Source organism: Arabidopsis thaliana, chromosome 2 (assembly GCF_000001735.4).
Source record: "Arabidopsis thaliana chromosome 2, partial sequence".
NCBI classification, from domain to species: domain Eukaryota; kingdom Viridiplantae; phylum Streptophyta; class Magnoliopsida; order Brassicales; family Brassicaceae; genus Arabidopsis; species Arabidopsis thaliana.
This window is the reverse complement of record NC_003071.7, coordinates 13,985,585-14,001,171: the sequence shown is the minus strand read 5'-3', so window position 1 is coordinate 14,001,171 and position 15,587 is coordinate 13,985,585. Positions and strand designations below refer to the sequence as shown.

The following is a 15,587-nucleotide window of genomic DNA, read 5'->3' as shown; positions in this document are numbered from 1 at the left end:
CCACGTGTCTCTTCGTACCAGCACATCACCGACGACCTCAAGCTCCAAAGTTACACTATATATTCCACCTTACTAGTTACTACGATAGTATTTTAAGACAATATTTAAGGAACTTTATTACTTGTTTTTTGATAAAGAAATGAGAAGATGGGAATCGAACCCATTACTTAGCTTGAGTATAATATCATAAAGGAACCAAATGAGCTGCGAATAAACTTTATTAACCCCATATGTCTAGCTTATTTGGTGAGTACGAGAAGGATTGAATTTTGCTTGTTGTTGGTGCTGAGTTCAAACTTTCATTTGGGAAAGGATGGTTTAATTTCATTTGGGAAAACTTAAATTCTTGTTTATTTAAGCAGATTTGATGTGTTTATTTTTCTTGATAATTATTTTAGATTCATATGACAAGAGTCGGTCGATGAAATTTCTATGCATGGGTTTTGTTTTCTCTCCCTCTCTCTCTTAAATCCATGCAGAATAAAAAAATTGGCGATCCATAATAATGCAGAATATTAAATGCAAGGTATAAAATAAATAAATGTAACAATCAAATCCCAATGTTTTTAGTTAATAAATATGTTAATAACCAGATCTGTCAAATCTTTGATATTAAAGAGTCTTTTAGTATAAAGTGAAGAACTTTTTATTAGATCAAAATATGTTTTTTTGCTTCTAGACGTTCCATATTTCATAAATCTCCCACCGACGGTCTCACATTGTTTCGACTTTACAATTAATAAACGTGCCATAAGCTAGAAGCTTCTCAGAGCAATCTTATTAAAAACAATCTTAAGAAAGATTCAAGCTTTATTAATTTAGAAATAAGCTAAGAATTTATATACAGCTCAGCTCATGATTTCTTTATATATATAAAAAAGAAACTTAATATATAACTCGTAAAAAGCTTTATGTATTGTACAAAGAAATGAAAAAGGGAAAGACTAATTGAAAAACACCAAACATTTTTTTTTTTTTTTTTTTATCCATATCAAGGTTACCATATATTGATGTTATAATTTCTAAATACAAATATATTTAAATTCTCGTTATTCAACAACATTTTTTCATAATGGCATATCAACAATACTAATACAAACCACTAGTTTCTATTACATTGGTTGGTTTTTGTCGGGTTGCTTTCGTTCCGTCACGTAGCAGATCTCAGTGTCCATATTTCTCGACCGTCCGTAATAGCATGTTGGGCTATCTTCAGCATATTTCTGGGCTAAGCCCATTTTGGTCTTCGGTTCTTCTTCAGATGTATTTTTGTGAAGTTGTTGGATGACTTACAATTTTACATATACAAAAGTAAAGTATAAATTACTGAAGTAGGAAAAAAAGAAAAGAGTTTAATGGCATGACGAAAAGTTTTTGAATATTTTTGAATTTGGTTTTATATATAACAATCTGGATCCGCCACCGTCGAATTAATCTCCGGAAAGCTCGTCGAAAGATGTCGATGGGAGGCGACACGACGTGGGTTGGGAAGAAGCCGATCAGACGCATCGGTGGATTATCTGATGCTCTCTCTATCGCCTCCGATCTCGGTTTCGCCGTCGCTCCTCCTCCGTCGCAGGTAACTTCTCTTGTTCACTTTAATCTCATCCGAATCGGAATTGCGTCTCCGGTTAGTTCCATTAGCTTGAGTATAGCATATGCTTTGGGTTGTATGCTATTAGATTGACTTTGCAGAACAATGCGTATGAGAGATCTATAATTTGAAGGAGATTATGTTTCTGAGGAATGAGGAATTTTAGCTGCTTGTTAGTTTTGCGAATCTCTGGACCATATGTTTTGATTAGATCTTTGATCTCTTGGCTTTTATATACTGAATCTGAATTTTTCATCAAGTAGAGAATATTTATGGTTAGTTATCTCTTCAATTGGCTCAATCATTTTCCGATGTAGGAAGAATTACAAAGCTTTGCGTCTTCGAATGGGGAAAGAGGTGATGATTTGATAAGGGTATTGAGAGAGTTATCTGTTGTTCAAAGGAAAATTGCAGACTTGCAGGTCGAGCTTCAAGGGAGGAAGGTATCTTTCTCATGGTTTTGGTTTCTTTTTCAAATTGAAATAAGATATGGATCATAGTATTTGCATTGCCTGAAGCCTTATGATAACTTATTGGTATATCTCATGTAACAACTTTTGTTAGATGCTTTGTATATAACTTCTTTTGTTGGCGAATTTCAGGATGATAAAAATGTGGCGCATTTGACTCATGTTGGTGAAATGCAAAAGAAAATCGAGACTTTGTCAAGGATTACTCAAATATTGAAAGATGTTATACAAAACAAGGTAGGATCATTTTTCCTTTCTACTTACCTCTAAAATCTTCTCTCTCTTTTTTTTCTGGACTAAGGTTTATGTATCTTTCGAGTTCATTTATCTCTCTTTTCTGTCTTTAAGCGATATCCCTCTTATTCACTATCGTTCTGAAAATTGAGAAAATTCCTTAAGATGTTTTCGAAACATTAGCTTCTGAGTACGTCTTAAGACTGCCTTATCTTTTAGTCAATTTGTGACCCTCTAGTTGAAGTTTATTACATCATTTGTCTGTTTATATAACAGGATCGCATCATTGCTCGTCTCCAACAACCTTATTCGCTAGATTGCATTCCAGTTGAAGCAGAATATCAGGTGATTCATGCCATTTTATACTATTTGCAACTTTGAGGACCTTATTTAGTATCTGAAGTTGCACAACTGGAAAACGAAGATGCTATGTTTAATGGCTTTGTTCTGCTTTGTTTTTCAGAAACAATTCTCAGAGTTGCTAATGAAAGCCGCCAGTGATTATGGCGCCTTAACAGCATCCGTGTCTGATTTTCAGTGGAGCCAAAACTTTAAAGAACCTCCTTCAGTCTGGGGGGTACGATTTTACTCTCTTTTACATGCATCTTGATTTTTTTTCCATTTACATCTTTGACTTTCAGACATAACTCCACATGTTTAGTTGCATACATTGGATTACTCATTTCAGTTGGAATCTAATACATTGTTCATAGTGTAAGAGGAAAGCACTGTATTACACTACGCCATGCGTTAACTGTATAGAATACATTGCAGAAGGATCAGTTGTGTCATCAGGTCCTTGAATTAGATTTCTATGTGTTTAAACTCTTTGCATCAAGAGAGAAGGAGATTGCTACTTTTACGTAATGTGTTGCATAACAGTTGTTGATTTCGGTTTTACATGCTATAATCTCAATCTCTCTACTCTTTTTTTCCCCAACAAAATTATAGGAAATGCTGCGTCCAATACCTGTGGCACTAGCGTCATGCACGAGATTCTTTGAGGCCATGTCTGCGATGAGAGAATCATTCGCGACTCTTCAAGAGCTTCGAGTTGGTAACTCTGCAGTTTCTTTACCAACAACACCAGGAGGTAACGAAATGACACATAGAGACTCAGATTGTGTGACTCCACCTCAAGGGAGGATAGAGTCAAGCTTCGACGATTTAGCTGTTCATAAAACAAGGAGACAAAACAATGATCAAAATGAAGAAGAAGAAGAAGAAGAAGAAGAAGAAGATGGTAATAACAATGGGAACCGGAGACTATCTTGGCCTCCTTCTGTAAAAAAGAGTAGCGTTTAAACAGTTGCTTTTGTCTTTGCTTGAGCTTTTTAATATCGATCGTGTTTTGTTTCATCAGCATTAGTGTTCTTTATGGATTTACTTATTTCTATTTGATAGTCTTTGAGTGAAACTTAAAACAGTGTATATTTTGTTAACACTGGTTTTCATGGTCCATGTGACTATCATATTTTAGTCTGTTCGTTTGTTCGCCGCTTGCGGCTGCGGCAGACCGCGGCAAAACTACCGCAAAATTAAAATATTTCATAGATGTGGGAATTGTTTTAGTCGAGAAATCTAAAGAGGGGTCTATAAAAAAAGGATTAGCATTCATAGGCACAATCGTTCCACTAAATAACTCGTATGGTCTAAATATTGTAGTATGTAGACTGTAGAGAGTAGACCATGAATTTAAGACAACTTTAATTGAGAACCGGTGGCACCTAATCATATTTTAGCCACCTAGTTACATAGCCCGGTCTGGTCTTAAAAGTAGTTTGTGTAAATTGGACAATAAAACCTCATATATCATTTACATGATATTTAAACTGTAAAACTCATCACTATTTAAAACTATAAAACGAACCACAAAAGTGTTTGCAATAAAAAAAATACCACTTATATATAAAATTCATATCAGATTAGATTGCATAGGTTCACTGCCAATCCATGGCCAACATTTCTAAATGATATACAGTACATGAAAGACTATTATATTCAACTATTCAAAGTTATCTGATGGAAAATTATTACATGAAATCAAATAAGTAGTTGAATCTGGATGATCGATCTCAATATTCATATTAAAATGGAACACACTTTTGTTGTTAGAGTATTGATATAATGCATGTAACGTGAAATTGCAATAATGCATCATATATAGGTTTATATAGATTAACTGAGAGACATCACTTGCGTTGGTTACTCAATAATTACGTAGCTAAAATTAATAAAGCGGCGTTAAGGACCCACCCACGAGCTCTATCTATATATTTCCGTGGTTTTTGTATTCGAAACAGAATCGATCACATACGTCCAAATTTTGATTTGTTCCTGGCCCACTCCTTATCCTTACGCGCCCGAACGCGTGTCCTTTTAAATTGACTCTTTCATATAACCAAAATATCAGACCAACCTCTGGTTTATTCGGTTTAGCGATTATACTCATTATTACACATTTTCCAGACACACAAATTGAGATTATTTAATTTCTCACATTTCAAGTATATATTAAATTTCGGATGCGTGCAATTAAATGAAACGAATAAATATGTGCAAGCGATTAATGTACCGACGCAGGCGATGAATATTCGTATTTCTCGCAACTTTAAATGTCGATGATACACTTTTCAAAGCATAACTTTAATGTCAAATGTCAATTCATTGTCCATGCGTCCATTTCCCACTCTCGACACCTATTTTCATGTCTTAAATTCTTGATTTATTGCTTCATTTTTGATTTTTATTTTTATTTTGTTGTTTACAATTCATTATTTCTTGTTCATTTTCTGTAAGACATTTGACAAATTATACAAAAGAATCGAATCTACAAAACATATTCTAATCTAAACAACAAAATCTAAATCTAACAGTCTCAAAAATATTTGACAATCATGCAAATATGTTACAGATAATATCAATTTTTCATGATGCGAGAAAATACCATTTTAGTGCTCATTGAATAAAGATGCATTATTAGTTTGCGGCTTTTCAGAAGACATCAAGTCTCAAAGGACCATTATGTAATTTGAAGAAAATAGGAAACTACACGCGCCTGCCAAAGAAGGACCTTATCCCACGCGTTTATATATCTTCCAATCCATAAGCAGAGCTTCTCTTCAACGTGCTCCGGTGAAGATTAAAAACCGACGAGACCCTGGCGCCATCACAACTACGCAATCTCATTCCTCCGTCTTCTTCGGCTTTCAAATTTACCATTTTACCCTTCTCTTTCCCTGAGACGTCTTCTTTGGAAATATTCTTCTCTTCTTCCATTCCAAGTAAACCCAAATTCTCTCTCTCTCTCTATCTCTCAAATTTCAAATTCCGGATTTATTGATTCTCTGGTGATAAACCTAAACCTCTGGTTTTGATTTGTGGTTGTTATTGTTGCTACATTAATGGTGCTTTTAATTTTTTCTCTGATCCATTTCTCGCCGTGTGATTTCAAATTTCTCCGGCTGTTTTTGTTCGCCGGCGGGCGGTGTTGATTCGATTCTATACGATTTGAATTTCCTTTTTCTTTAGGTTTTAGAGTTTCCTTTTCTATTAAGTAATCACACAATTTTACAAATTTGTTCCTAAATTTATTTATGTCATTTTACCAACTAACTACCATTAATTTGTATAAAACTCGTCGGCAATAGCTTCATGACCTCTTTCTCTCAAGGCTAAGCTCTTGTAATCTCTGTTGAGAATTTGTTGTGGAGTATGATGATAATGACGAATAATCTGGAATTACGTCTTTCGATTTTTCAGTGATTTTGAGGTTAATTGGAAATTAGAGTGCAAAATTGGGATTTAGATGGGGATTGCTGATGAATCTAAATGTGTTTTCCCCTTGACGAGTCTCCAGATCGGGTAATTTTATCTATCTATTTGATCTGCATTGCCGCTTTTTTTTTTTTTTATAAGTTATGATTCACAGGATCAATGATTCTGCAGTTAATTACGTGACCTGTTTTTGAATGAAGTACAAGCTTGTTGAGCCTTTAATTGGAAAACTATGTTGTCTTTCCAGACAAAACAAGATCTGTTTTTGTGGTTTTGACAATTTATTATCTAAGTTCTGCAATTAAAGCTATCACTTATTTGTGTTTCTTTCATTATCTTGATTCCAGGCTTATGTTCCTCTCCTGAATCTGAACTAGTAATCAGTTTTTGGTGTTAATGTCTTAAACATTTCCCTCTGAAGTGAATTATATTTGTTCTAGCAATTCTCTTGTCCAGTTTCTTGAAATTTTCTTCTACGTATGTGATATTTTAAAGTCTCACTCGTGTTGGCTACTTTTTCTTAGCAGAGATCTTAATCTGATGATACTTTCGTGTGTTTTTTAAGAGTTAACTACATTGTCACACTTTATTTGCTTGATTGTTCTCTGCTTTTCTGGTTAACCTTTGTTTTTTTGGTTGGTTACAGAGACTTGCAATCATATCTTTCTGATCTCAGTATTTTCCTGGGAAATAAAAGTAAAAAGATTTACATATTGGTGGATAACCGGCCATGGTTGAATCCTGGCACCAGATCTGCTCATTTTTGGCAACTAATGGTCACAAAGGTTGTAAAAGCTGCTTCAAGTACATTTCTCTGTGGTGTGTAGGTGAAAAATTATGGTAAAGTGACACATCTATCTTTGTTTGCAGTCCAGACTCTCCCCTTTTGCAAACACGAAACTTCGAGGGGAGAAGAAAAATCAGAATCAGGACAGGGAGAAGAAAAAGTCGAAGCAGGAGGAGGAAGAGAAGCCTAAAGAGGCTTGTTCTCAGCCCCAGCCGGACGATAAAAAAATGAAGAAGCTTAAGCAGTGGTTCTCATTGATAGATGCGACAACTTTTTCGAATAAGAAATTACCTGCAAAGAAACTGCAGAGCTCTTTGTATCTGAAAAAGCAACTGCACAAGACCTTGTATGGTTTCATCGTGTTTGAGATTGAATGGGCTAATGTGAGGGGTATCAACTACTTAAATGAGCTACAGGTACTTCTTGCAACTGTCCACTTTTTTTTTGGTCTGACATTGTGTGTTATTCTTGTTTCTTACTTGATCTATATCTTTATGTAGACAGACACATCTCTTGCTATAGAAGCTAAGTTGATGCGAAGGTGGGAGTTTGAGAGTATCGATCAAGCTGTGAAAAGCATGTCTCAGTGGTTCTCTGGATCAAAAGCTGAAAAGTCTTGCTTGAGGGAATATCTCGACTCAACTATAGGTATTATAGTTTTTCATAAAGAATATCTATTCTGATTTAACTTTGAAATTCCTTTTAACAAACAACTTTGCTATAGTGGTGATACATCTTATGGCATGCTTTAACGTTGCACCTTTGTGGACTTCTAGCTTAAATAAGCTTACAGTATTGTAATTCTTGCAGGAGAGGTTTTTCATGACACTGAAATGGAATTCTCAAAAACTACTCTCTCTGATGACGATGACAATCTTTCTGTTGAAAATGATTCTCCTTGCTGCTCCAGAAGTGTCTTCAACGTTAATCATTCTGCTGCAAATTATGATGAAAACGAGCCTCACACACCGCCTCTGACTGGACCGTACAAGAGAAGAAGAGTAACTAAGGCAATCAGCACCGGAGTTGAAGTTGACTATATGGAGGAAACACCCAGAAGAAAAGATAACTCGGTAGACCACTGGGAAAGCCATGTACCTGATTGTGACAACATCATTGAAGCAACCCAGTATAAGGATGTACTAGTTCTTGTTAGGTGTGGTGACCGTGATCTCCCTTTCAAGTTGCGAGAGGTTATAATGGCTGACATACGATTGCTTACTTTACTTGAAGCTGGTCTCCCTTCATGGGTCTTGTTTCTGCAGTCTTATCCCGGTTTCTGTCATCTTTATCGACCCTGGATGTGCCATTTCGCCAGAGCATTATATGTGATGATATCTGTCATCACTGTTGTGATTGGTTTTTATGACCTGTACAAAAATGTCCCTGTTCTGAAGGCTACTGCATCTCGGTTATGTGGGCCACTGTTCGATTGGGTTGAAACATGGGACATGGTATCCCGAATAAAGTACTTGGGAACGATGTTGTTTCTTCACAACTTCCAGAAAGCTGTCAAGTGGGCTCTGACTATGGCACGTGCTATGCAGTCATTTGTTTCTTTTTGCATAATGCCTCTGGTAAATCCTCTCTTAGACATTCTTGAATTGCTCCTACCGTTATGGAATTCGTTGGCGGAAACAGTGGCAAGCTTGGTTTCAGTGGTTTGGATAGTGATGGAGTCTGGTTGCAATCTTGTTGGTGATGTGGTAGAGTTGGTGCTTTTGCCCATCTCGCTAGTTTGGAACGTCAGTAAGTAATCAAACGTTTGCTTGAGCATTCCTTTTCTCATCTCTATATAATCATAATCCTGATATTTTTCTTCTTTTTGATGCTACAGCAAATACTGTTTTACTACCTCTATTCTGGATCATATGGGAAGTGGTATATGCACCGATCAGAGTGGTTGCTGCATTGGCCAATTGTTTAGCTGTTTCCTTCTCATACATATTCGATGTTATTGGAGATTTATGGAGGTATATGAGCAGTATACTTCAGCTTGCATCAGATTCTCAAGCAGCTGTGAAGACTTATGAAGTCTCCATGTGGCGTACACTTTGGAACGATCTCTTTTCTCATGTAAGTAAACAATGCCAAGTACAAGAGAAAAAAATCTGAATCCTTGCAACTTCAGTAATTACTAATTGTGTTTGTTTTGCTTCATATTTTCAGGTTTTTCGTGCTGTCAGGAGCATATTGAACGGTTTTGTAGCATTTTTTGCTGCCTGTAACAGACATCGGCTTAGGTATAAGTGTTTTCTTACACATGTTTTACAGTTTTCTATATGACCATTTCTGACATATATTTTTTGTGATTGATCTGGTTTCTGTTTGCAGTACATATAATCACATACAAGAGTTTATGGAGAGAGTACATGGACGAACCACGAGACCAGAATCTATAGACTCAAGACATGGCAAGTCTGTTAAGAACAATCAACGTACAGTAAGTTTTCTCTCAATGTTCTTCTCTTATGGGAATCAGTATTGTGTATTTGTGATTCTCATACTGGTTTTTGATCATTTTTCGCAGGGAGACGAAACGAGAAGGAAATTGCACCTTGCATAGAAGTCAAAACTTAAATTCTTTTGATTACTTTTTCTTGCCAGAGAATATGATAGGTTAGTGTATAGATAGATAGGTTTTACACCACGAAACATTGTCCCAACTCCCAACTCAGCCAAATGATGTATATAAGAAAGAAAGAAAACACACACTCACCACTCTTCTTGCAAATCTTCTAGTGGGTCTTCCTCTTCAGAATTGGTAAGTTTTCGATATAATAACAAAAAAAAAGAGAGAACATTTTTATGATTTTGTAAAGAATGTAATTATAACTTATGTATGGAAACGACTTTAGATAACAATGTGAGTTGGTTGATGAGGAAACCCAGTGAACAATTAACACACCAATGCACAATTGATACAATAGACATCCAAATTTTGTTTCACTTGCCAATGACATTTGGTAACCAAAATTAGAACTCGTTACTCGACTTTGATGTTTCTTCTAAACACCAAAAAATACCCTTTTAATTCTGATCAATTATTCACTATCACGGGATTGATCAGAAGAAGCTGAACAGACTGGTATTGTGACTCACGTTAACCTGATGTGGCCAGTGGCCTATCGGAAATGTTGAGAAGAATGAGTGGACTCGAGTTAACTCGGATGTGACTCATCAAGGAGATGTTTGGTCGTATATGTGTCATCGGTTTACCAAACCAGTTAGTCTTACTATTCAGTTTAGTATAGTGATTGCTTCACATTATTATCATGATGAGGATACTAATCCTGCAGTTGAATAAATTTCATATTAAACTAAACTGTTGTTTTATTTTGTTGCGTTAATTTATAAATTAATACATTATTAGATTACAAATGAATCAAAAGAAAAAGATATACAATATTCTTCTTCTTCCAATTATTATTGTTATTATTTGATTCAGAAAAAGAAAACAAAAACCAGAAGAATTTGATGATTCCTCAGGTAACTCATGATTTTTCTCCTCCTTTAATTTTGTTATTCAACTATGGAAAAAAGGGAATGACGGATTGGTCAAATCTTCTTTGATTGTCTCGTTTTTATTTTACCTATTGGAGCAAGAAAAAGACATTGGAGTGTGCTTCAAGCCTGATACATCGAATGACTCCAAGAACCTTTGATCCGAAACTCTAGCTTTAGCCGCTGCAAATCGCTTATACTCATCGAGTATCGATGTTATGCACCATTTCTGGAGTTTCCTCATGCACCCAACAAGACACCCGGTTCTGTGCTGCAATGATCATATATAAACCATTGTGTTGAGTCAATACAAAGAAAATGAAAATCATTTAAGGAGATTTATAGCTTTTGATATTTACTATTTTACATATACCTTGCCTCGTTTGCAATGAATCAAAAGTGGATGGTTCTTCTCATCTGAGGATTAACAAAGAAGACAGGATTAGAAGACTTGTATATATAACCAAAACATATGATTTTCTCTTAACTTTGTTTTAGGGCTTCTATGATTTTTACCGAGAAGGACTTTGAGTGCTTCACGGATTTTCTGATCTAGGATATCTACAAATGGCTCCTGCAAAAATGAGGATCACACTATCAGTGCCTTGGTAAGTCTTTAGTAACGCACAAGCCAGCAAAAAATATATCCAAATTATGATGAGATGTGTCGGCTATATTCATTCTTAGAGACCGAAATTGATCAGAAAACTAGATTGGTTTTGGCTGTTCCCTAGAGTACTGTAAAAGACCTGTGGAGTATATTCTATCTTCCTATTTTTAAAAGTTAAGCACAACAAAAAATAAACACAAGATCAAAGAGGGTCCATCAAAAGCAGCCAATAATGAAAATGATTTCATATGAAGACTAGAGACTAGAGAGTTGTCACACCCAACATAAAGAATCTTAGCCAATAAATAATATATGAATGTGGAATATCCAATACCCTTATAGTCTATTATAAGAAAAGAAAAAAAGCCACTTTACTTCATGTTTAGTCTAAAATCAAAAATTAACAAACTACATATCATATATACATGAAACAGAATTGACAACACAAGGCTTAGTTTGTGTGAGAGAGAGAATGATCACTACCACAATAGCAAATCAGCACAATTATATTTACTTTCAGTCTTCTCTTTCGAATATAAAGATGTTCTAAATCAAATCAAACTAGCCGCCCCATCACAAGTTGTACAAACTTGTTCAACTAAAAGTAAAATATGTTTGCTTGGCTTCTTATCTCTACTTTAATATCTAAAAAGTTACAGATTATACACTTGGAGATCAAGATAACTAGTTCACGACTCTAGTTTTTGGTTATTCCATGAAACGAAAAGTCATTTTATCCAAACAAGGGCCAATAAAACATAAGCAACAATAGGTAGGTAGGTATTTACACATCAGTAACTGACATTAAACTTAGCCATCTATCACTTTCACACTTAATTCCAGCTTGATTTATGTACTATACCTACCAGTTGATATGTGAATACTCTTACCATTAATACATCGACAAGTCACTATCCACAAAGTTTTCACCACCAAAAGTTAAGATACATAATATACCATTCATGCATCAAAGTGCACACAGAACTAATATGAACCAAGAAAACAGTATCAACATACACACAAAGAAAAGTAAAACTTTTGAGTAGTGGATCACTGACAATACTTGTATGCAAGAAATATTTTTGACGCAGCCCATTATCTAAAATATTATATATACACAGTAAGAGGACCAAGTGGTCTATTAGTTGAGGAAGGGCAAGCAAACAAACAGTGGGACCATAGAGTCAATGGTAACGGACAGAGCCAAGAAAAGCATCCTTCAATAAAGCATTAAAGAATGGTGTACACTTTTCTTGGGCGGTTCATATATAAAAAATATGGATAACTAGTCTATATCATAACATGCATAAGCAAATTACTACTCCTAAGGAAACATGAAACTAGAGATACACATGCATAATTAAAGAACAGTTAGGCAACATTAAGCAATTCAAAACTAGAACTCCAAATAGTATTCAGATTAATACCGAAGTTTTTGAATTTCCATTTGTATAAAAATCCTCTTTCTGATGCTTAGAACTCCAAATATGCAACCAAACCTCGTTCTCTAATCCGGGAAGACACTGCAAATTCAAGATATCCAAGAGATGTGAACTTTTAATTCTAATAATTCCTCCTAAAAAGTTGTGACAACAACTTCAAACCACAAAATCAGAATTACAGAGAACAAGGCAGTGATTGAGAAATGGATTTTTATAAACCAGAGGCCAAAAAAATTTAGCAAAATGGCACACACCTTGGACTTAGAGCCTTCAATGCCAAACTGAAAAAGACTAATTCCATTGGATTTGAGGAACTGCATGTTGTTCTCAGGATATGGCTCTGGACACAAAGATCTTCACACATTTCCCATACACAAACAAACCACAAAAACTTGATGTCAGAAGGAAAAAAAAACACACACAAAAACCTAAATCAACAAGTCCAACGTTTCCAATATAAGAGTCAATTGATCATAGTAGCTTTATACATGATTGAGCGAAGGCCAAGAGTCTTGATGAAGGAGAAGTTCGCCGAGTCCGGGAATCCAGACCGGAATATACCATTATCGACCATCGAAAAGTTCAACGGTGGAATTAGGTTAAGTTCATCACCGGGAACTTCTAGCAGTGCTGCAGTAGCAGCCGGCGGCGGCTGAGACACGTTGTTCCGGTCAACTTTAGCTACCTCGATGGTATGGAAAAGCTCACCACCGTCTTGCTTCTCCTCCTCCATAGTCCTAAACTGGTTCATGCTCATCGTCTTCTCAATCAGTTTCATTCTCTAGCTAAGAAAGAATCTAATGAAACTTATATTTGTTGGAGTGTAGGAATCTGAAGAGATCTTATCTTGTTTTTGTTTCTTGAAAGGTTATGGAGAAGTAATGGAGATGGTCGTTATGAATCGACGACCTTGCTTTATATAGACACGCCATGGTAGAGAGAGAAACCTATGTTGTCGCTGTTGGACTTTTAGAAGAGAAAGAACATAAAAAAAGAAAAAGAACATTTGGAGGAGATGAACGAGACTTGCGTTTTCAATCAACTTTTTTAAATTAAATTAATGCAACAATCTTTCTTTGTTTTCGTCAGAATATATAATGCACAATCTAAATTCGATTTTGTCGAAAATGACAATATAATAAAAATGACTCAGAGTGAAAGTGAAAATACGGCTTTATTAAATTGTAGGAATGCCATGGTGGGGGGTGGGATACACAAGAAGCTTATTGAGATACCACAAATATTTTCCACCCCAAAAGGAAAAATATTCAATTGGTGACAAAAATAAACTACTATAGAAGTTTTTATTTTAGAGCAATTATCTTACATATCGTGTTAATAAGATATATCTATATGATATGTGATTTATTACAATATCTATTGTTATAGTTAATTGTGTTGGTAAATACCGACAAAAAGCTAATATTGGTATATAATTTTATATATATATATATGTATATTAGAATTTAACTAGTCAACAAAATCAAATTGTTGTTTCTCGTTGTAGTAATTCCATCAACCGATCGAACAATTACTATAGATTTGTAATTTGTAAATCGATCGCTAAAAATTTAATGGGATTATTATAGATGTTCTATAGCAGTCCCGTGTTATAAACTATGCTATACTCCATATATGAAATTAGGAACGCTAACGCTTTCTCAAATTCTCTATATATTAATTGAGATATATTTTCAAAAAAGACTTATCTTCATGTATGATTAACAAAAATGTTATGTTCAGTTGTTCACATAACTCCTCAAACCATTTAAGCAACTAATGTTCTCCTACTATTTTTAGTAGTCCATCAATATATATTGTGAAAAACAAGAGTCAGGACTCAAGAGACATATAAAAGATTGTATGCCTGTACGGGCCTCTCATGAGCTCCGAACCAATACACATGCTGCAAAGTGTTCGACAAAAAAAATTTAGTTTTTTTTTTTCCGTCTATGTCTATATAACTGTTTTTTGAAAATGTAACGAGATTTTATGAAAAGAAAATACTAAAATAAACTAATGGAGAAATTGAAAAGGTACATTCTATGGAATATGCTTCAGATTAGGAAAGGTTTTGGGTCCCGAGCTGAGCTGGGCTCCACACCGTAAAGAGCTTCCGTATTAAGACTTAAGAATGTACAGTAAAACCCTAATTTTGTTTCATTGTTACTATTTTTTTTTACAAATCTTGGGAATATTTTTTTTTAACCGTACCAAGCAATTTTAGAGTTTTGATCTATAGACTGTTCCAACTTCCAACCAATATTAAAAATAGGTTCATACTTCTCTTTCGAAACAGAATTGAACGAGCATAAAAGGTTTTATCAACAAACAGAATTGAACGAGAACTGAAACTAATAACATCGATATAATACTCAGCAAATAAAAATGAATTTTGTAATGACACTTGAGCTAAACAAATGTTTGGGAACTAATGGCTAATTTTACCATTCCTTGCTAAGAATATTTTGAAAACTAACATTATTTATTGGTAAAATCAAAGATTGATCGATATAATTGTCAAAAAACAATTATCCTTATTTGGTAATCATTTGTACCGTTGATCTCGGTCTATCTCTCGTTCTCTCAATATTATCCCACCTCATATTTGATACCATCATTAGAATTTATATTGCCTTGTCTTGTTGATAATTAAAACTTCAATATTGGATCTCTTTACTTGATTCCATGACTAGTTTAATCAAGGAAAATTGAGTTCATGTATATTCTTATATACATGCTTAAAATTTGTTGTAATGTTGTTAACACCATGTCGTTACACTTGAGTAATGTTATTAGTAGATAGTGGATATTGTTCTTACACCCATTAAACTTACCATATGTCAGATACTTTATTAACGCATTTTCAACTTCGTTTAACGATTGCTTCAATATAAATTTAAAATATATAAATTTATCTGAATCATCACATGATTGCTAAAACTCAAACTACTTGTAAAAAGCAGTTTAAATACTATTTTATGAACCGTCCTTAATCATATAATTAACAGAAGCTAATTAATTAATGTCGAGCTACGCATACTTTAAACTTTCTACTTATTGGAAAACAACTTGGATAGTGAATGTCAGAATGTATACATAACTAGTAATTACCAACTCGATTACTAATTTGGTCAAATGAAAAGAGTTTTGGGTAAAAGAATATTAT

General features: G+C 34.6%; 3 protein-coding genes across 6 annotated transcripts; 2 read left to right on the top strand and 1 right to left on the bottom strand.

The window, feature by feature from the left end:
- Window positions 1-1,222: 1,222 nt before the first annotated feature.
- On the top strand, window positions 1,223-3,847 carry AUG2 (HAUS augmin-like complex subunit). The gene is made up of 6 exons (NM_128858.4): window positions 1,223-1,579; window positions 1,912-2,037; window positions 2,197-2,301; window positions 2,575-2,643; window positions 2,762-2,875; window positions 3,250-3,847. The coding sequence occupies exons 1-6, from the start codon at window positions 1,457-1,459 to the stop codon at window positions 3,601-3,603; spliced, it is 891 nt and encodes a 296-aa protein (NP_565760.1). The 5' UTR covers window positions 1,223-1,456; the 3' UTR covers window positions 3,604-3,847.
- A 1,419-nt stretch (window positions 3,848-5,266) lies between these two features.
- AT2G32970 (G1/S-specific cyclin-E protein) lies at window positions 5,267-9,855 on the top strand. Of its 4 annotated transcripts, none has more exons than NM_001202733.2 (10): window positions 5,267-5,582; window positions 6,061-6,162; window positions 6,722-6,860; window positions 6,946-7,278; window positions 7,363-7,510; window positions 7,673-8,611; window positions 8,700-8,938; window positions 9,032-9,105; window positions 9,197-9,305; window positions 9,393-9,855. In NM_001202733.2, the coding sequence occupies exons 2-10, from the start codon at window positions 6,107-6,109 to the stop codon at window positions 9,426-9,428; spliced, it is 2,073 nt and encodes a 690-aa protein (NP_001189662.1). In that variant the 5' UTR covers window positions 5,267-5,582; window positions 6,061-6,106; the 3' UTR covers window positions 9,429-9,855. The 4 variants fall into 4 exon arrangements, with proteins under 4 accessions (NP_001189662.1, NP_001325248.1, NP_565759.1 ...); NM_128857.2 differs by having other exon boundaries at window positions 5,423-5,582; window positions 6,951-7,278; window positions 9,393-9,724; NM_001336419.1 differs by having other exon boundaries at window positions 5,582-5,648; window positions 9,393-9,786.
- A 322-nt stretch (window positions 9,856-10,177) lies between these two features.
- Window positions 10,178-13,503, bottom strand: PFA-DSP2 (Phosphotyrosine protein phosphatases superfamily protein). The gene is made up of 6 exons (NM_128856.5): window positions 12,907-13,503; window positions 12,673-12,772; window positions 12,404-12,499; window positions 10,883-10,940; window positions 10,740-10,783; window positions 10,178-10,637 (listed from the first exon to the last, which is right to left on the bottom strand). The coding sequence occupies exons 1-6, from the start codon at window positions 13,194-13,196 to the stop codon at window positions 10,452-10,454; spliced, it is 774 nt and encodes a 257-aa protein (NP_180855.2). The 5' UTR covers window positions 13,197-13,503; the 3' UTR covers window positions 10,178-10,451.
- Between the last annotated feature and the right edge of the window lie 2,084 nt (window positions 13,504-15,587).

Bases quoted from the DNA above. Each gene is read 5' to 3' on its own strand.
- AT2G32970 (NM_001202733.2), top strand. From the start codon at position 6,107: ATGGGGATTGCTGATGAATCTAAATGTGTTTTCCCCTTGACGAGTCTC. The intron at 7,279-7,362 runs GTACTTCTTGCA...ATCTTTATGTAG, and splicing joins ACTACTTAAATGAGCTACAG to ACAGACACATCTCTTGCTAT. The intron at 9,106-9,196 runs GTATAAGTGTTT...TTCTGTTTGCAG, and splicing joins TGTAACAGACATCGGCTTAG to TACATATAATCACATACAAG.
- PFA-DSP2 (NM_128856.5), bottom strand. From the start codon at position 13,196: ATGAAACTGATTGAGAAGACGATGAGCATGAACCAGTTTAGGACTATG. The intron at 12,773-12,906 runs GTATAAAGCTAC...AAATGTGTGAAG, and splicing joins CTTGGCCTTCGCTCAATCAT to ATCTTTGTGTCCAGAGCCAT. The intron at 10,638-10,739 runs GTATATGTAAAA...TGATCATTGCAG, and splicing joins TTCATTGCAAACGAGGCAAG to CACAGAACCGGGTGTCTTGT.
- AUG2 (NM_128858.4), top strand. From the start codon at position 1,457: ATGTCGATGGGAGGCGACACGACGTGGGTTGGGAAGAAGCCGATCAGA. The intron at 2,038-2,196 runs GTATCTTTCTCA...GGCGAATTTCAG, and splicing joins TCGAGCTTCAAGGGAGGAAG to GATGATAAAAATGTGGCGCA. The intron at 2,876-3,249 runs GTACGATTTTAC...ACAAAATTATAG, and splicing joins AACCTCCTTCAGTCTGGGGG to GAAATGCTGCGTCCAATACC.